The following is a 20,811-nucleotide window of genomic DNA, read 5'->3' as shown; positions in this document are numbered from 1 at the left end:
TCTCCCCTCCCCATCCAACCCGCACACCCACACCCCACCTCCAGGATCCTCTCTATGAAGGCCTCGATACAAACGTACGGAAGCACATTCGCGCACGTGCTTAACGCACACGCGAAACTCGCCAAGCGCTCCCGTGACAAACCGGATCTTTCGAGTCGCGCGAATTATTTATTATCTTCAATACACTTGGCCTAGTTCGAGAAGCAACGGCGAGACGCGTGCCGTGCAAAAGCAATGACCTAGCTATTTGGCAATCGCGCCGGTTTTAGCAAAACTACCAGTTTTCGCTTTAATTTTTTTCTCCGCTCTATCTAAGAACCTTTTGTTTCTTTTTGTTTTTCTTTTTTCTTACGTCGTACTATCGAAAATAAGTATTGATAATTATGGAATTGCATTTCAGGAAATTCCTGAAAATGCCGCATCGAGGATTAGTCATTAAGATATTGGGAAAGAATATAAACGTAAGTAAAAGATAGCGTTCGCTCGCAGCGCTATTCTCTTTTTAATTGCATATATCTGATCGGTACGGAGGAAGTCCGATCGAAATGAGGATTTGCTACCAGTTGCGGGCTTATCGAGATTATGGCAAATTTGGGCTGATTCCGTTTGCGTTGACTCGTTCCTACCTTCTTTCTCGATGGTTCATTCGATATGCTAATAGCTGCGATTTCGATCTCCAGGAACGACAGTGAATCCTTACGCACGGTACAATACGCATAAGGTAGCTTTTTTAATGTTACCCGAGAGATCGCGAACGCGTCGGACGTTACGATTATCCGCTGAGGTAGTGTCGCGCGATAAATTCGACGTTGACGTGATACGTGTGCAGCCTCTATCTTTTTTCCTTCTTGCCTTTAAGATTTTCTTGAGAAAGAAAGAAGGCGAAAGAAGATTAAAAACATTAAAAAATATTTTCGTCAAACAACCTGTCAAGCAGATTTCGACTTGTATTCTTTATATAGAGAATAATATACGATCGAAATAATCGACGGTCGTAGGGAATTATCTCTACAGCAGAACTTTTTAACGTAGCTAAAAAAAATTAGCTCGTTAAAAATTGGTCTCGCATTAGGGAAATGACTTAAAGCGCAACCTAGTTCGCACCATTTTTCCTATTGTACGCGATACAACGGGCGGCAAAATGATTGAGTTTTCGAAAGAGCGCTATGAGATAATGATAAACCATAGGGTTGATTTGAACGTATAAATATATTAAGGTAGCACAGTGGACGACGTGGGTGCACAACGCGAGTACTCGTAACGCTCGACTTCCTAAAACTAACTTACCAATTAAGCGCGTCCCAACGAAAGCACGTTCCTGCATTGCAAATGACTTTACATTACTTGCCACACATTTCGTGTTGAAAAAACGTCGCGGCCCGTTGTAATTAAAGACGCATGCACGAAATACGCGCCGACTACAATTTAGGCTGGCAAACGTAACGGCACGCGACGTATCTCTGTCTTTCTCTCTCGCAGGCATTTACGCAGGCACGTAACCCTGACTCATACTTTCAAAATGCGACAGATAAGATGTAATGTACTTATGCGCGATACGAGGGAGTTTCGTATGCCGACGTTATTTATGCGCTCGTAATTGTATGCCGTAATTGTATGTAGAACATTTTGCCGGGCCCCTCTCTCTCTCTCTTTCTCTATCTCGTTCAGTCCTTTAATCTTCGTTCGTTCTCTTTTCATTTCTCTCGATCGCCCAGAGTACCGCTTCTCGCTAGCGAATCCCTCTCCTTCGTCTTTGACTTTTAATCGACACCTCGAAGCGCCACGCTTACCCGACTTACGCGTTCAGCCCGTTTGTAATAAAAACTTAAAAATGCTCGATAATTAAGAACGATCGATTTTTAAGTTATAAAATAACACAAAGAAAGATCTTGCCCTTAATCGGCCATTGACAAATTTGATATTGTCTCGAGGCGATAGAGTTATTCCTGTAAGAAAATATCGTATGCAATTAGCGCGATCCGATAAATCAGTATGAAATAAAGCGTGGCTAAATGAAGAGTGCAGCCGTTGCACCTGTTTTGATTCTTTTCTCAAAGCTACATAATAGCCTGTCTCGTGCGTTTCTTCGCTCGTACGGCAGAGTGAGAGATTGCTCGTTATGGAAGCAATCTGCACCGTTCGCCGGCGAAATTTAATCTTACGTTTCGAACACTGACAAAATTAAGGACGCAATATTAGTCGGCGGCTCGTTACGTTGGTAACGAGTGCCACGGTAAGATTAATACCGTTCTACCCGAGAGATGACGCGGAAATAAACTACGGACACGTCATTTTTAACTTTAAGTCGCACATATGCATCCACGACTACTGCAGATCCCCGGTGGCAAAGTTAATTTTTAACGAGCACAATGATAATCCGACAAACGCGACGATTACTCGAACGAATTGAAATGAAACGAAACGAAATTCTCCGTTCATCGACAAATTTCCTACCACCGAGGAAGTAAATCGAGAAAGAGGATAATCGCGTTACCAAGATACGTAATCGAGTTTATAAGTAACGGCTGCCGTTTTCGAACGAAATCCAGATAATACCTTTGGAATCGGAAGAGCGTGCGAGTACATGAAAAGAAGACGAGAGAGAGAGAGAGAGAGAGAGAGAGAGAGAGAGAGAGAGAAAAGGGCAAAACGCGAATGCGGGCACGCCGGCGAGTATGCACCATAAGAAGAGAGCTACTACTCTGCTCCTGGAAGTCGTTCGAGCGCAGGTGGCCCTTTTCCATAACCACCTGTATCGTCTGTCTTTCTTCGCGTACACTTTTCCATTTGTACCCTCGTAGATCGACGATAGATCTGCGGGTATAAGCGGTAACATTTAACGGTTCGACTCTGAAGCCATCCCAATCCTTGGAGGAGAGCCTCAAAGTCCGATTTAAAATCAATGATATGCGCGCTTCGATGGCTAATCGCTGTCTTGAAATTTCTATCATGATAAGGATATATCGTGATCGCATTCGAAAATGCGTTAGAAAGGGAAAAGAAGCTGATCGTAAGTTCGAGGTAATGAACATTTTATCAAAAGTAGCCGTGACGCGAAGCGCTCCGTGTGTAATTGCGTCAACGTACAAAGTTCCAATTATGGGGTACGCGAAGAAAGAAAGCAAAGTTTCCAATTATCTCGGACCGCGTCCGCCGTCGCCTCTCTTTTTGCTCGCGCGCCTTCCCCTCGGGATAAAACTGACGCGGATCGTCCGTGCTCGTGCTTCACCTGGATCACAGAGATCGGAGAAACGATCGGTTTCGAATACGGCTCCCCGGAACCGATATCAAAGTTGCTTCTCCTTCCTTCGCTTTAGTCGTCTTGGTGAAAGTCAAAATCGTACTCCCTCCGATTGACCTCGTATATCGTCACTAAGGAAATTAATAGACTCGCTACTCCGAGACATCGACTTTCTTTTACTCTCTCTCTCTCTCTCCCTCTCTCTCTCTCTCTCTCTCCCTCTCTCACTCTCTCTCTCTCTCTCTCTCTCTCTCTCTCTCTCTCTCTCTCTCTCTCTGCCGTGCGGTCGACGACAAAAATACACACAAATTCGAGGTAACAGGCTTTATAAGATTTTAATGAAGCGTTTAGGATCATGGATCCGACGTGCCAAAATTAATTTTGTATTTAATATCGATTAACTCCGTCCTAATCATTTCCGTACGATTATTTTGTTGCAAACGCTGAATCTGTTAATCGAGAGATTAAATAAGGCGCGATCGCGTTTAAATAAATATGGAAATACCTTCCGACTAGAAAACGTGATCGAAGATGCATCGAGATTCATTCTTAAATCATCTCAAACGAGAAAGAGAGGATTTTCAGAAAAGAATCCATGATGCACGCTTCCACGATGAAGGTGCACGCGCTTTACGAGTCAACAGTCGACATACATAACGCAGATCGATGACCAAAATGGTAGCACCTGCCTTTCTCACCCAATTTAATTTGTCACCAAGCACGCTCCTCCGAGCGCGTACACAGCGTAAGGGAGAAGAGGAGGACGACGAGGGAAAAGATGAAGCGCGGACGAGCTCGACTTTCTCCGTCCCTTCTTCCTTCGCTAAGAGCTACGTTGTATTTAATTTTTTTCATCCTCTCTCTTTTGCTCTCTCTCCCTTTCTCTCACTGACTGTGACGTTTTATTTAGTGGACGTTTAATTTATAGGAGGAATCGCCGTGGCACCCTGAGCGCGACGGGGACAAAATCGTAATCGCGAAAGAAGAGGATGTTCGGCATTCCACGTATTCGAAGCTTTCTCTGTCCGTCTACCTCGTTGTCGCTGACGGAATCATAAATATGGCTCGCACTATCTGCACCTGGAGATTCCCTCGTTTTGCCACTTTTTGAATTTTCGCTCTACCGCCTGTGCCTTAAACGGGAAAGCCCACTGTACTTATTTGGTCGCGGCTCGAAGGAGAGAGTGATACCTACGTGCCGCGATACCAGCGTCCTTCTCCTACTCCAATCTCTTGCTTTCGACCGTCGAAAATTCCGAATAGAGCCCGGCAGAGAAGTTTTTTGCATTTCATATTGTACATTAAGAATCGATCGCGGTCGTATAAATGATATTTTAATTTTATACCGATCAAATGCATTCGTATATCTACTTAAGAGAAAGAAATCTCTCGCGTCGAACGAGCTCGTACGACCGTTCGTCGATCAGAGAGGATAATGGTTTCGCACGTATCCGTATGTGTCTACCGAGAATGAATCTCCCTTGGCCCGGTGCCGATCCAATTAATGCGCCATATGATCCGCTTCCGACGGACGGAAATCGGCCGAGGGGAATGGGCGTGAGGCCACGATCGGAGGATTCGACTACAGGATATGACCGGAGTTAATTGCTAATCGTTAATCTACCCCACTCTGGGGATTCGTCCGTCGAGACGCCATTTGGTTCTCCGATTTTTAAAATCAGAATGTGCCCACATAGTACACGTAAGCCTACATAAGACGAGGTAAGTAATTAAACGGAGAACGACCGATCGACTCCAAATCATTGCTCTTAACCTTTCTTCAAACTTCTATCTTCATTTCTATCGAATATTTGACAAAACGAAATCACCCTCGGATTCTTGTACGCTTTTACCGAGGTTTTGCGAGCGCGTGCCATGTGGCAGATACAATTTCACACCTAAGGGGGATCCGATCGATTTTTCACAACTCGATCGACGTATATTCTTAGGGTCGATCGTATATTGTTTCGCGTTCTGTTATTCTTCTAGAATCTAACTGGCTTATCGATCTGACTTTTTCGATAAAGAAAGTCGAACTCAAGAAAAACTTGCGAACATTGGCCTGTTGATTTAATTATCGCGAAACATTGCGTACTATATATATATATATATATATATATATATATATATATATATATATTTAATAATCCACTTACTTATCTTGGACGCTCCACCAATTATTTGTAACAAATTTCGTTTGATATACTCGTACGTAGAAAGAGAGCGTGAGTATAACCTTCGTTGAAAGTTCCCACACAGGCGTAATATATGCGTCAAATATATGCGGAGGATAATATAAAGCATGCAGGAAGAAACGTACGAACGGTTCTAAGCTTTGGATACACGTCCAATCAAGCGATATACGGGCCAGGTGGTATCGTAGAACCGCCATATTTTCTATCTCTTCGCACGAGACCTCTTTTATTTTTCTCCAATCTTTTCTCGTACCTTTCCTTCTCGTCGCTTTACAAAAACCCGAAATAATAATTAAAAGGCATGAGAAATTAAAAAGAAAAAGAAAGAAAAATCCAATCGATGTTTTCAGTTGGTTCTCGGCAGATACTCGCCCTGCTCCTGCCCGATACAAGACCCGATTAAAGATCTCTTATTTTTCATAACCTTTTCATAGCGTGTCTCTTGGTCATGTATATATACTCGCGCGCATTTAGAATCAGGCAGAGAGATCCCTCTCCTCCGTCTAAAAACCGTCCTCTGGGGGGGGTGGGGGGAGTTCAGCACGCGTCGACGCGTGGCCATACGTATGGAAAAAAATAAAATAAAAGAAAAAGGAGGGTACACTCGAGGAGGAGAAAAGCTTCAATATCGACTTCAGAGCGGATGACGCGTTAAAGGATCCTCATCGAATCGTAATTTTGTAGGATTAATACATACCGAACAAATCGAGCGAGCTATAAAGGCTATCCAGGGTATTTAGGTGCTCGGCCAAGTTGGATATCAATGATATCGGTCATTTCATTTCGGAAAAACTTCCTTGCCAAGTGCTTCGATGTTTGTTAGCTTTGAGGACGCCTCCTTCTCTTCTTCTTCTCCTCCTCGCCTCCTCCTCGATGTGAACCCCTTTGTAGCTGCATTTACCAGCTGGCGCGCTCCCTTGTTTTCACCTTTGTTCCGTACCCGCGAGAGCGAGAAAAAGCTATGAGATAATCAATTTCTAATTCTTTTTTACCTCAATACATTATCGTTATCGGTAAAATGTTTTGCGAAAGAAACAAATTTTGAAAGATGTAAAAAATTTCTTGATAAAGGGGTACGTCGCGAAAATATTTTCCTATATATTACTTAATTATCGTCGACTCGTTAGAGGGTTCCTTGTGAGTTTCTTTTACAAGCGTAAAGTAAGGACTTTTCACTTGGGAAAATGAAGACGTGAGTGCCACGATCGACTTCGTGAAATCGAGCAGGTGATGAACGATCTCGAAACCGAGGGTCGAGCGAGCATTCGAAACGAAGGGTCGATGAGTCTATCGAATAAAGAGATCTTACCGAGTGTTGTTGGCCGAAGAAAAATCGTATATTCATGCACGACCTGCATGAATTTTCGTCCGTTGCCTTTATTCGATCTACAACATGTCTCTTTAAAACTATACGTATTCGAAAAGGAACAACGTACTCGTATATAAATATAGTTATATTCGGAAATGATTATACATTATGTACGTGAATGCACCTTGTATATTCTATGCCCAAGGAACGTTCGCAACATGACAGAAATCAGCTCGAAATAGTAAACGTATATGGCCTTATTTGGCCGCATAGCGATGCATTAAGCAGAGAGGGAGAGAGAGAGAGAGAGCATATGGTATCTTCGCGAAAGCCGAAGCAACGTCTGCGATGCAACGTCTGCGATGCAACAGATGGTGCGGCGCGTTGTGTTTGCGTGGCTCGGCTCGGCTCGGCTCGTATTGCACCCCCGCCTCTTCTCTTCGTGCCATCTCTCTCTCTCTCTCTCTCTCTCTCTCTCTCTCTCATTGTTCCTGCCCAACAACTCTAATCCGCCTCGACTCGTGCCGCGTATTTCACGGTGCGTAAGTAGAAGAAGAAGGAGCGAGAAAGGAGGTGGAAAGAAAAGAAGAAAAAAAAAGAAGAAAGAGAAAAAATATGACTCGGCCAGCGGGCGCACCCGGTAGTAATTTGCGGTGGTGCGTGCGCGAGATTTGCAAGAATATTACACCCTTTTCTTCGGCGGTCCTATCAGCCGTCGCACCGCCCTTTCATTATTCCGTTCAACGACTTCCGCGTTGTCGCGGATCTACGAGCACCTGTCATCGGCTAGACGATTCCAATTGATTCCTTTTCAGATTTATGGAGAGACTCCTTTATGGGCTTCCATTTTCTCCTCCGTCTGACGATTGAGAAGAGAAGTTTAAACGTACATGTAGACGCGTATCTATGTATTACGTTCTTCCTTTTTTTTTTTTTTTGGTGAAAAAACATCGCAGGTGGATTGAACTTGCGGTCTTTCCACCGTCTATTAATTTATCGCATTATCCTTCGTATTCATGCCGGTATTCTCACGCATCATCAATTTAAATAGTCACAGGAAAGCGAGGAATGTTTTACTAGCCGAGGCTCGGCTAGAAATGTATACGTACGTACACGCATACGCACGAAGATGTTAGAACGATCTAAGGGTGCACCTGCAAGAGCCTGCATGTAATTATAAACGTATCATTTAAAACGATCCTACTACTATGGATCTCTCTTTGTATTACGTATACATTGTGTGAGATGGAATTGCGTTTTTCGGCGAGTATGCTCTGTTTTAGAGAGAGAGAGAGAGAGAGAGAGAGAGAGAGAGAGAGAAAGAGCAAAGCCTCCGATACCATCAAATATTTCTATTCGAATAAGAGAGTCCCTTGTATACTGTATATGCGTACTTGCTACGGAGCTATGCAAAAGTCGAAAATACGAGAAACTACAAGGGCTTTTGCATTTTCTTTCGCTCCCAAAATTTTCCTTGCCACTTTAAATATGTATCAATCGAAGTGTTCGCCGTTACGAAACGTATCAAACTTATTTTAACGTTTTACGATTTTTCTTCTTCCCTCAAAGTTATTCAAGCGTAAACAGGTTTGATTCGTTTCTTATTGCGCGTCTCTCTCTCTCTCTCTCTCTCTCTCTCTCTCTCATATTTGGCTTAACGCATAAATGTAACGCCAAAGCAATCACTTTTTGGAAGGAAAGTTTACGGAAGCTCGAGGATGCGACTCGTTCGCTTTCTTCACCGCCGTATCCTTTCTTCCCCAATTTGCATATCGATTGAGCTATCGTCGTAAAGAACAAGTATGGCGTAATTTTGTATTTGATACGAATCAATACGATCGGTATTGTAAATTAAAAGATTATAATATAACTACCTGTTTCTGCATAACGATGGCATTCCTCCATAATACGTACATGCGCTTGCCTACTTGCGCGTAGCTTTTTCTCGAAGAAAATATCAACGAATTTTTTCCACCCGTTCGTCGAACCTAAATTCTTTATTATCTCGAAGCATCTCTAAGCGCACGTGTTAGAATTACTCTATCTTCTCTCTATTGTCGATTTATCGGACAACTACAGGTGGATTTTAACCGTTAAACGCATTAGCACGATCGAAAGCAAAGACGTTACCTATCGTATTCGCGTATTAGTCCTCTTCCAAGTGAGGGTAGCGTTTCTCACGCACGTGTTTCCAAAGAGGAGCAAAATTGTCCGGCTTTCGTTATAGTTCCTTCCTCTCGTGCACCTGCGAATCCCACGCCTTCGTAGCATCTCCAACTTCCGCTTTAGACTTACCAGTTATTATCATACCAAACGAAACAAAAAGTAGTGTAACTTTTCGTGTAACTGGTAAAACTGATGTAAAAATGTCCGTCTAATTCATTCGTGTTTCAAACATTTCTTCTCCCACTCCCCCTTCTTCTCCCGCTCTCTCCCCTTTCAATTCACATTTAAAACAGTGAGAACCATCGATTGCTCCACGCTCTTAATTCACCAACAATCTTAATCCCAGAAACTTATATAGACGCACATATATTACGTACTTAAGTACGTATATACCTATTTCGCTCGAAATTCTTCGATATTTACCGTTTCTTAAATGCGTCCGGCTTGCGTTCCATTTACCGAGAAAGAGTAACGTTTTTATTTTTAAATCAGGCCCGATTTGGGATAAACCGCATCAATCGGCGTTTATGGTAATAAAAATCTCGAATGCGAACCGCTTCATTGGGATTACTGTTCTCTTAAATAAAATAAATGACCGTCGAAATAAACTGTAATGTACTTCTGTAATATATCCTATCGAAACCACTTTTTGCCAAAAATTACGAACGTGTACTACTTTCTCTCTTTGCATTCTTCTTTAAAGATTACTTTTCTTAGCACGTGTATAATCTAAATCGTTCGTCTCTTTCGCAGGTACATGACTTGTTGCAAATAGTTGACTTACGTTTGAATTGCTTTCAAATATATTGCAATTTCAACCGCACTTGTACGTATATATATATATATATATATATATATATATATATATGTGTGTGTGTGTGTTTCCTTTTACTTCTCTATACTTATATCCCTAAACTTATATCCCTGTCGTTATAAAATCGTAACGCAATACTCGTTTATGTACTATCATTAGTATGAATATTGAAAACCATCTCGATTGATACCTGACTCGATCAGAATAATCGATCTGATATGTAACTTTGGTTAAATAATCAATGATAAAACTTTAGGAAAAATGGATATAAAAAATATGAAACATGTATTCGGATATAATAGAAAGACGAGAAACATATAAGAAAACATTTTATTCAATCAATATCTTCTTTTAGCAATAATAAACATATTTTTGGTTTATCAACTAATGCAATTTTTCCATTCGTACTTGCACTTATTCTTTCATCTCGTGAAATTTGCTCATCTACCGTCTATTTCCTTTTCTTCTTTTTTCTTTTTTTTTTCATATTTTCTCGCTCTCAAACATACACGCGTGCATGCATACATATTCTACACGACAGAATGATATACTTATTTATCTATTGGTTTGATTTCTCTTATGTTTATCTTCTTATCGAGTAACTGTAAACGATCATTCGCATATAAAGAACGTGTATCAACACACGTTTGAATTCTCCTTAAAGATAAAAAAGGAAAAGAAGAAATTTCGAAGCAATGACGACGATACCGTACCCATTATCATAGATTCGCTCATAAACAAGCAATGCCCGAGCACTTTACTCGGTTTCGACTTTAAGTCGATCCGATCGTAAATATACTCTTAATATACTAATTATACTAGCGCGTAAGAAGGACCGAAGGCTTTGATTTTTGTTTCGGGTTTTTCAAAGTACTTTCAAAGTACAAATAACCATCTCCAAACCATCTCCTTTATTTTCTTTAAAAAAACCCGAAGATTACCAATCAGCCGGGTCCAGTTTATACTATCTTTGGTCCTCTAGCCGCTATGATTTTTCTCTTATACAACGAATTTCGAAATGTGAAGCTTTTCGCTTTTCGATTTTTTTTTATATTTTCTACAATCGATTTCAGAGAATTATTCGCATAGTGTGCGTGTGCGTATGTGTGTGTGTGCGTCTGTGTGTGTGTGTATATATGTCTGTCTGTGTGTGTGTGTGTAGGTATCTGTTTTCGTAAAGAAATTCAAAAGTACTTACATATATAGAAATTTTCAAATGTACCATACATATACAGCAGAAATGTACGAGATGCAGATTATAGTGAAACGTGGACACAAGAGGAAAAAATGTACAGATGCGTAAAAAGTTAGTATCGTTAGTTAAAATTCACGTATTTGTACGAATAATTGTGCATCGATCGTTAAAAGTACATTTGCACGCTTATATACCTACTTTATATATGTATTCTTTTTTTATACATTCTCGGTACTATACAATCGACCATACGAAAGTTCTTCTTTCCATTTTTATTTCGCCGTCAAATTTTGCACTTGTTATCACCAATTCGCAAATATATATATATATGTGTGTGTGTGTGTGTGTGTGTGTGTGTGTGTGTGTTTGTGTGTGTGTGTTTGTGTACCTACAACGAAAATCTATGAGATCGTTGCATAATTTCTGTCGTATATCAGAATTGTTACGTCAAAATGATAAAACTTTTTTCGCGTTCGTAGAAATTACGTCAGAAATGATGAAACGATCTAATGTCTGTTTTATTCTCGCTGCTTCCAAAATGGAATTATTTACCGGTACAAAAAAATCTCTCTAACCGTACGACTTTGGCTTTGATAGACTATGACAAGTAATAGATAAAGAGCGCTCTATGTTATTAATAATATTCATTTGTATTAATCACTTACACGATCTTTCAAGAACATACTTACATATAATGGGAATAAAAAAGAAAACGATCGTTCAAATGAAATATTTAAAATATATGAAAAATAATAACTAATGAGATTTTATAAAATGAAATCATAATAATATTTTTATCTCGATACCGTTAAACGTTTTATTTTGGAATATCTATGCGTCCAAATAGATATTTATTTATATGAATTATTAGTAGCAAATAAATAATTTTCTGTTATATGCGATGGCAACAGGAAAATCATCATTTAGGTATTTACGTGTATCGGATAATGCGGAGAAATTAATTAAATGTAGGATAAGTTGTTTAATTCTTATTTAAAATTCATAAAATTTGTCAAAATCAGGCAAAATGCATTAATCAGGGCATTGGACGTTCTTGATGCCATCTGCGTACACATCTCTAGATGCGTGTTATATTTGTATAATAAATTTTCGCTTAAGCATAAAATACATATTTTATATATATATATATATATATATATATATATATATATGTATATATACATATATATAACCGCACGCACGCACGCATCCACGCACACATACAAATGAATCAACGAAACGAGTGGACGGTTCATGTTATTTCATTCATGAATAATCTTTGCTACATTATAATATAATTTTCTACAAATAGTATATATAAATTTGTATTTTATTCAAACTTTCTTTATATATGTATAATATTTCGATAGATATACCGACACAAATAAAGTCATGAGTTCATTATGCCGTTTACAATTTTACACGAATTATCGTCAAGACAGTAAATACGTATAAATTAATAGAACAAACAAAGCAACATTCGGGAATGGAACACCGATTCGGTAACAACGTTCTTTTCTAAAACTCCTTATTTCTATTTTTCTTCAGATATTCGTTATTAGATAGATTCGTTCGCAATGAGTAAAGACATTTATAACGTTCCGATTAATAGAAAAATGTCTTCTTCCGCTATAGCTTTGCCGTTTTAAAAGAGCGCAAACACTAATATACAGTAATTGTTTAAAAATTCAATATAATGGCAAATTTTGTGTGTGAAAGTTGAATTCGAAGCGAGTAAGCGAAAGAGAGAGAGAGAGAGAGAGAGAGAGAGAGAGAGAGAGAGAGAAAGCTACTTTACTTACTATCGCGTGTGTTCGTTTCCCTCGATGAGTTTGCGCTGATAGAGAAGAGACAAGCACGAAAAAACACAAAGAGTCATAGACGCGTGATCCATGGTCTCCCTATTCAAAATCAAACGCGACGTCAAAGAAGAATACATTAGTATTCGCGTGTTATTTCGAGCCGATCTAGCGTCCATCCGTCCCGTCTAGTTGTACACGCGAATCTGCTTTTACGACGATTTCGTTGTTCGGGTTTCACGATAATACGCTTCCATTTTTGTTCTTGGTCCGTTTGTTTGTTCTTTTTCTTCTTTGTTTCACATTAAACCGTGTATTTATTATGTAATACATACGAGTAGTCTTGCGAGAAAATACCGTTTAAGAGACAGCATATGTTGTCTCTTCGTCACGAGAATAATCAACGTTAATGCGTCGATCGATACGAAAGAAGCGCAACGACGAACGAATGACAGAAAATTTGTGCCATTGTTTTTAGGATAATAACATTTTTACTTTAGGGACCTTTGTTTTCTTTCGAGCTTTTTAATATATTATGTTCACCGAATACTTTTTATTAGAGGCGTGCATAGATATCTACGCGAAGAAATTAAAGCGTTGGACGATCGATAAAACATCGCGCGCGCGCGCGCTCTCTCTCTCTCTCTCTCTCTCTCTCTCTCTCTCTCTCCCCCCCACCCTTTTCTCATTTCTCTCTTAATTTCTTCTCTTTTCCAAAAAATTGTCGTATATTTAATGCGATCAAAGGATTGGATATATTTAAACTTTACTCACCAACGTTCGAGAGATAGCCGAAAACTTTTCTCCGTCTTCCAAGCATCTAAAGTACATATTCGAAATATATATATACTGTTGGACACGATAATGAACGAAAGAATGAAATTCTTTCTTGTAAATAATCGTAATCAATCGTATCTCCGTTTAGCAGTAGCAATTCGTCGTGGACTATTTACAAGGCAGAGATTCGAAAGGTGTGAGACTAAATAAGAAGTGTGGTCGAATCATAGTGCGACGCTTGGCGCGCGCGTTCGGTGATCCTGCATGGAATCGTGCGTACACCTGCAAGAAGGAAAGGGCGGTCGGTGAGACGAATCTCAGCTGCTGCTGCTGTTGCTGCTGCTGCTGCTGCTGCTGCTGCTACCCGGAACCGGTATCGTTCTGTACGGGGCTGTGCTGCCGCTGGCGGTGGTACCAGAGAGCGGCTGTACTGGTGGTTGTATCGTTGCTTGTGACGACGGCGCTGGTGGTGGTGGTGGTGGCGGTGGTGGTGGTGGTGATGGCGTGCACCGAGGTTGCCGGGTGTTGTTACGTTGAATGGCACTTTGTTCGCCGACACCAGTCGACGCAACCTGAAGCGAGCGATAATCTAACGCCGGCGCCGCTGGATGCTGACCTTCTCGATGCCTCCGAAGATCGACCTTTCTTTGAAAGGCCTTGTCGCAAAGGCCGCATTGGAATGGCTTGTAGCCCGTGTGCTTGCGCATATGAGTGATCAGATTGCTGCTCTGGGAAAACGCTTTACCGCATACCACGCATTTATGGGGCTTCTCACCTAGAACACGCGTTTAATATCGTTATTACTAACTTCTTCCTTAATTCTTCCGTAATTCTTCGTAACCGTCGAGCACAAGAGTATCGTCAATACTAATGTAGATATTTAAATAGATTTCTCGAATCTACTCGACGATCTTTCCTTTTCTCATTTTTAATGACTAATCCGACGGATAATCGTGAGAGAGGGATCGCAATCGGAATTGCAAACTCATACTTTGCTCATCGTTCGGCGATCATAAATTCGATTATCGACGGACGAAGACGGGACGCGGTTTGGAATAATGAAGCAAGGTTAATCAAACGCAGCTGTATAAACTAATAAATCGTACGGTTGGGAGCGCGTCGATGGCGCAACTCGTAAGATGTTGCTTTGCGTCAATGCGATGAGTAAAGATGCTAATTCGTTTGAGACGATCTTTTTCTCGATATCGAGTCGAGTCGAAAGATTCCATTGTACGAGGAAGGTACGACGACCTGCCGATTATATCTACTAATGTTGATTCACTTTTAAAACCGTCGCGATGAATCGATTAATCTTTATTCTTTTTTAATCGGGACGTTTACGAGTACAGAGAGTAAACGAGACCGGAGTATCAATATTCTAGAAAGGGTTCAACATGTACGTCGTAAGTTTTTTTTAATCTTTCGATACGGTCAACGTTGAAACGTATGTAATTAAGTCGATTGATTTTTCCTTTATAATTGCCATAATAACGCTTAGGATGCACTCGGTCGAAGGTATAGGAATAAGAGTTGGCGACAATGTCCATCTCAAGGATGGAAATTCCCCTACGAAATAACAAGGTTATTTCCAGACGATCGATATAATTCGATGAAAAAAAAAAAAAAAAAAAAAAAAAAAGAAAAAAAAAAAAGAAAAAAGAGGAAAGAGAAAACGTCGTCTTCCTCCGCTCATACATAAGAAATAGAGAGGATTGATCGCGCAAGCCAATGCCTCTCTCTCTTTCTCTCGAAATGTGTGTCCAAGGTTTTCCCTCTAACATCGATAGCCACGAACGAACCGACGAAACACAATAAACGATAGGGTGATATTAAAAAGTGTGCTTGCTAGCTTTGTCGCAATCATTTCGATGAATCTTGACGCACATGTATGGAGGATACTTGGGCTTACATATGATATATGTATCGGCATGTAGAAAAAGGAGGCTTGAGACGAGTCGCACGAGTTAATGACAATAAAAGAGAGAGAGAGAGAGAGAGAGAGAGAGGAGAGTGAGAGGAGAAAGAAGAGGGTCGAACGGACAACTCGCAAGCCTTTTTCTAAAAGTCCTTCGGTCGGACGTCTAACGTCGATCGTGGGGTTGCGATAATAAAGGTAAACAGCTGTTCCTCCGTTACGTCGCCATCGAAATTCCGAGCAAACAGTTTTGCGATTATAAAGCGACGATAAAAACGTGTATCCCCGACGACGAGAACGACGATGGCAGTGGTGTTACACCGTCGTCGGAAGGCGTCGCCGTTAAGATTCTATCGAAAAGGAATTAATTCTACCTCGACTCCACTTGCCACCACCACCGCCGCCTCCACCACCATCGACAACAACAACATCACTTTGTACGCCTCGCTAACTCGTGCCGATAGTTCAAGTGCCTGCACTTTCAGTAAAACGTTTATTTCATTGGCGTTTAAGACGAACCGAGAGAGAGAGAGAGAGAGAGAGAGAGAGAGAGAGAGAGAGAGAGAGAGGGAGAGAGAAACAACAGAATTATTTATTAGATAGAGTATATTTGCGTGCGCGCGCGTGTGACCGCGAGAGGGACACTTTCTTTGATATCACACATACGTACACATACATAGCGCGAAGTAAATTTTCCACGTAAATTGCCCGAAGTTACGTGCCGTATAACGAGCGATATCGGCGAATAATATTCTCTGGAGAACACGGCCCCTTTTGCTCGGGGAATGAAAAGTATACTAAAACGGTAGAAAGATATGGTGCCCGTTAGGAAATACACGAGGATAAACTTATAACTCTGGGTTTACGTACGACGTGACGTGCTCGTTGTATTTCACGATGGGCTTCTACGATAAGTCTTTTGTTTTTGATATCAAGACGATTCTTCATATCCGTCGTAAATTTTGACGCTCCTATCGTTCATCTCGTCTTATTTACGATAAAAATTTTAACAAATTAATATTATTCTCTTTATACTCGGCCGTCTTTTCTTTTATTTTCAAATTCGTTGAAATGCGAAAAGATTCGGACAAACGAAATATGTAAGTAGTCGTCACGCTCCCCTATTCGTTTGACATATGTGTAGCGTTTACATACGTCGATCGATGACAAATCGATATCAGACCGATTACACATTCTCTCTCATCTTCATCTGTCCTTTTCGCTCTTACCGCGTCTCTTTTTTAATTCAGCGTATCGGCGATCATCGCATTATCGGATATACCATTACAATTATTATCTTTCGCATGACAGAACGAAGAATGGTAGAGTCCGGGAGGACTATTGAATATTGTTGTCGCACTGTTCCGCCACTTCGTTCCTGTCATCGTTCCTATCTACTCGCTTGCGCGAAGAAAAATACAATTATAGTAATTGCCGTCTAGGATTCGATCACCATAACTTTGTTGAGTCAAGGCAAAAGGGAAGGAACGAAGTAAGGAATAAAGAAAAGAGAAATACGATACAATAGAAATTGAAGCTTTCCGTCGTGCGCTTCTATTTTCGAAGAGTGGAAGAAAGGTTTACGAGATAAATTGGACGTAACGCGTGCCACAACTCGGGACCTTGTTTTTGCAATCGATTTTTAGCGAGGGAACCTCTCGTAGAATCAAAGTAAGTAAAGAAAACGTAGATAGACATAGAATGATACGTAGACGATGGCTAGAGGCGGGCGCTCGGAAAAAATTACAAATATCGAATTTATTAAGGAGAACTCGCCGGCATTTTTTTGAATAATCATGAAAGAATGGCCTCGCCTCGTTTAGGTCCAGAAGGAAGGAAAGTATTTGTCGAGTGTGTCAGCGAAGAAGACGCGCGCATACGTACGCGCGAACCGGTATATCTATCGATCCGTCCCGACTCTCATTACCAGCCCCTTACCGACCGACTTAAATATTTACCGACCGAAGCGTTCACTTGGTGGCGGCCGATTTTAATGATAGGAGAGGTAGAATCGTATCTGCGACCACGCGCGTGTACGCCTCTGGGCGTGTGTGTGTCTGTGCGTGCGTGAGTCTGTGCGCGCGAGTTCGCGCCTATTCCTCGGAGCATGCGAGAAGCGGCGATGCGAGAAGCGAGAGCGAGCGAGAGGAAACGAACTGGGATGACCGTCGGGGGTGGTACTCGCTTAATTATGCAAAACTCGCCTAACGAACTTGATGTAATAACGCGATGTGTCGTATCAACGACGATGGTGAAAGAGAGTCGGCAAATCGATCCGCCTTGTCCGGTTATTGCTCGATAGAGATCGCTTAGAAAAGACGATGCGACTTTTTTGTTTTACGGGAAATAGGGATCTCTCGCGATAGTAAAAATCGATCGTGCCTAGTGTGACTTGCCTTCCCTACCTTCTTCTACCTATTTTCAGATATGAGACGAGAATCTTTAATATCGTAATACGTCCTGTCCCTTTGATGCATCGTTCCCGATAATGATCGCGTTTACACCGCACCTCCAAAGTTTCTCATCATTTATCTTGCTCGTATTTATACGCGCCTCCTATGCATATTCGATAGTAAAATAATTATTGTTACCGTAACAGAATTTATGCTACCAATCATTCTCATTGCTCGTTTATACTTTTGCAGATTTTCAATAAGAGAAAATGAGGACGGGAACGTGCCGATATACACGATAATTGTTTCTTGAGACGTTCTCGTTCGGTTCTCTAACGAGAATTATTTGACAGGCTAGCGTGACAACGTAATGGAACATTAATGCGCGCGCTCATTCGATCAAACTATTTTCCGGAAATGTACACCCCTTTTCACTTACTTTTCTTTTCTCCTCTTTTTCTTTTTCATTTCTTCCACTTTGCGAGGAAAAATATATAGATATGTCATTCTCGATCGTGCACATTTGTGAAATTTATTATTAATCCAAATCGTCGAATACGTTGGCTAACGTAATTCCTCGAAATTGCAGTAGATAAAGAACGCGGATATATATATATATATATATACATATATATATATATATATATATATATACATATATATATATACATATATATATATATACATATATATATATTCCATCGATGGTTACGTTCATTGTTTAGGCACGATCGCGAACAGTTACTTAGTCCCGCTTATACTTCGCGGAGGAATTTTTAAGAAGAGGAAGCAGAAGAAAAAAAGGAAGAAAGAAAGAAAAGAAAAGAAAAGAGAAAATAGCTCGCAGAAGGGATATCAATTTCCGACCGACAAAGATCGGTGAGCGATCGCTCGTACATGACGATCCATTATTGATCGTTCGCAATGGCCGCAAAAATGTCATGTTGTACGCAAAAGTAACTTCATAATACGACGAATGCATCGTGCACCGATCATCGAGACATTCCTGGAATTTACTTAAGACGAGGTTTTATCTCGAATCATATGGTTTCTCGGGGAAAATTGTACGTTTTGCGCACTTCCGTACGAATAATATTACCCATAATTCTATATTTCGCCAAAGGAACGTTATATATAGGAACGTTTCTATTTGATCGTCGCTAAAATATTACAACTGTAATGTCGAAAATGACAATCACGTGCGATCGATTCGTGATCAGATTTTAGCGACAATTCAGGATTAAAATGCGAAGGATTAACGGTTTTGTGGACGTTCGTTGCAATTCATTTTTCATACCACAGTAGCGAAGGTACTCGCTCGACAGCTCGTAGATATCATTTCTATTTTTCAGCATAGATCGTACCAGCCTGTCACGTATTCCACGAGAATTATTTATAGAGGACGGTCTTGCAAGGGAGGGAAAACTCCGCGGAGTGTCTACGAATGGATGCGCTGAAAACAATATACCGCCTCGGAAAGAATTGCAATTACACAGCGCAAAACCTCGAGGGGTTATTATCACGCCATTCTTCTCCACGGAGGGTTCGTCCCTTAGGACTCTCTTGCTACGTCGAGTCTATCGAACGAAGTGCATATAAAAGTGGCCGTATCGGTTAGCGAATATAGCGATTGTCCGGGAATATAAAGAGGATCTATTCTGGCATTAACTTTTACGCGATACGAAAAATATACTTGGTATTTTATGAAGTTGCACAAAAGCTTTGATTTATCGGTGCCCGCTTTTTATGTCGGAAAGAAAGAAAAGCCATCGTTCGTTCGCTCGGTTGATGGTTGTTTTAAAATGACGGATAGCAGTGGAAAGGGGTGTATGAAAAAGAAAAGAAAAAAAAAAAGGAAAAGAAATCGATTCCCTCGTGTTTCCTTCTTTTTCTTCTTCTTCTTCTTCTTCTCTGCTCGATCTTCTTTTTTTTTTTCTTTATTTCGTAGCATAGCGATCGGAAATGGGAACGTAGAGGAGAATATGATGGACAAAAGAAAAAACGTAATCTTCTAGGCGGAACGAAGAAAAGAACAAGTATTTACGTTAATAAAATGAATATGAATATGAATGTGAGCGAATGTGACGAAACGTGTTAATAAATTATTCGTAGAAATGAAGAAAATTGAACGAATCGCGATCTCTTGGCGGGAACGATAAACGAATTAATTTCAAAACAAGATATCTTTCGAATTTTCTTGTCCTTAAAATATACATACTTTGATCGATATTTGAATCGAGGATAGACCTTGTACGGTTAGAATGTACGCGTTGCCATACGACGACGATATCAATGTAATTATCGTTCGCACATCGTTCGTACGTATGGCATATGCATTACGAAGGAAGGAATATTTTTCCGCTCGTACGAACGATACGTCGGTATCGTCGTAAACGTTTAAAAATTTTTTTAAAAAGAAACGACAGGTATTAAGAGTAAGAAAGAACTAAGGATAGAAAACATTGGATACGCGCATTTTCAAAGTTTTATCAAAACGATAGTTATGTAAATCATATGGAACGTAAATCATAACGTACCGTAACGTATTGTACTCGTACATAACGCAACACTTACTTACATACTCGGTTATGTATACACGTAGATATACATGTACGCATGTAGGCCCGTTAATTACCCGCATTTTTAGTTTTAGGAGCATTTATTGGCCGAGACACCTTAGACGAACGTTAGGAACGTTAGAATAAAATTTACAAGACGAGATTGCGTGTCGCAATATTACAATATCACAATAGGTCTATGTAATAATAAACAATAGCGATCGATAATAAACAATAGCGATCATCACCTTCCTTCGATTGGAATAGTATAAGAATAGATAAGAGCCACGATCCGTTCAATTCGTTCTCCATCGTTTCATTTAGATCGCCATTATTCTTCGCTATTTGCGTTTGCTGAGAGAGGACTTTGGATCGGTTAGAGATCGCGTGAAAATAGAATTAAGCTCGGCATTAATCGTCCGTCCTCTCGCATTTAGCTACTTTACCGG

At 40.5% G+C, this 20,811-nt stretch overlaps 1 protein-coding gene across 3 annotated transcripts in view; it reads right to left on the bottom strand.

Moving 5' to 3' along the window:
- Positions 1 to 10,066: 10,066 nt before the first annotated feature.
- The window catches only part of LOC118441367 (uncharacterized), a 29,462-nt gene continuing 18,717 nt past the window's right edge, over positions 10,067 to 20,811 (bottom strand). For all 3 annotated transcript variants that reach the window (XM_035865659.2, XM_035865661.2, XM_035865662.2), the window contains exon 6: positions 10,067 to 14,271. In XM_035865659.2, the coding sequence (XP_035721552.2) occupies positions 13,814 to 14,271 (458 nt within the window). In that variant the 3' untranslated portion in view covers positions 10,067 to 13,813. The remainder of the gene's footprint in view (positions 14,272 to 20,811) is intronic.

Source organism: Vespa mandarinia, chromosome 11, assembly GCF_050613455.1.
Source record: "Vespa mandarinia isolate Hongniang chromosome 11, ASM5061345v1, whole genome shotgun sequence".
In the NCBI taxonomy this organism is placed as follows: Eukaryota; Metazoa; Arthropoda; class Insecta; order Hymenoptera; family Vespidae; genus Vespa; species Vespa mandarinia.
This window is presented reverse-complemented; position numbering and strand designations above follow the sequence as displayed.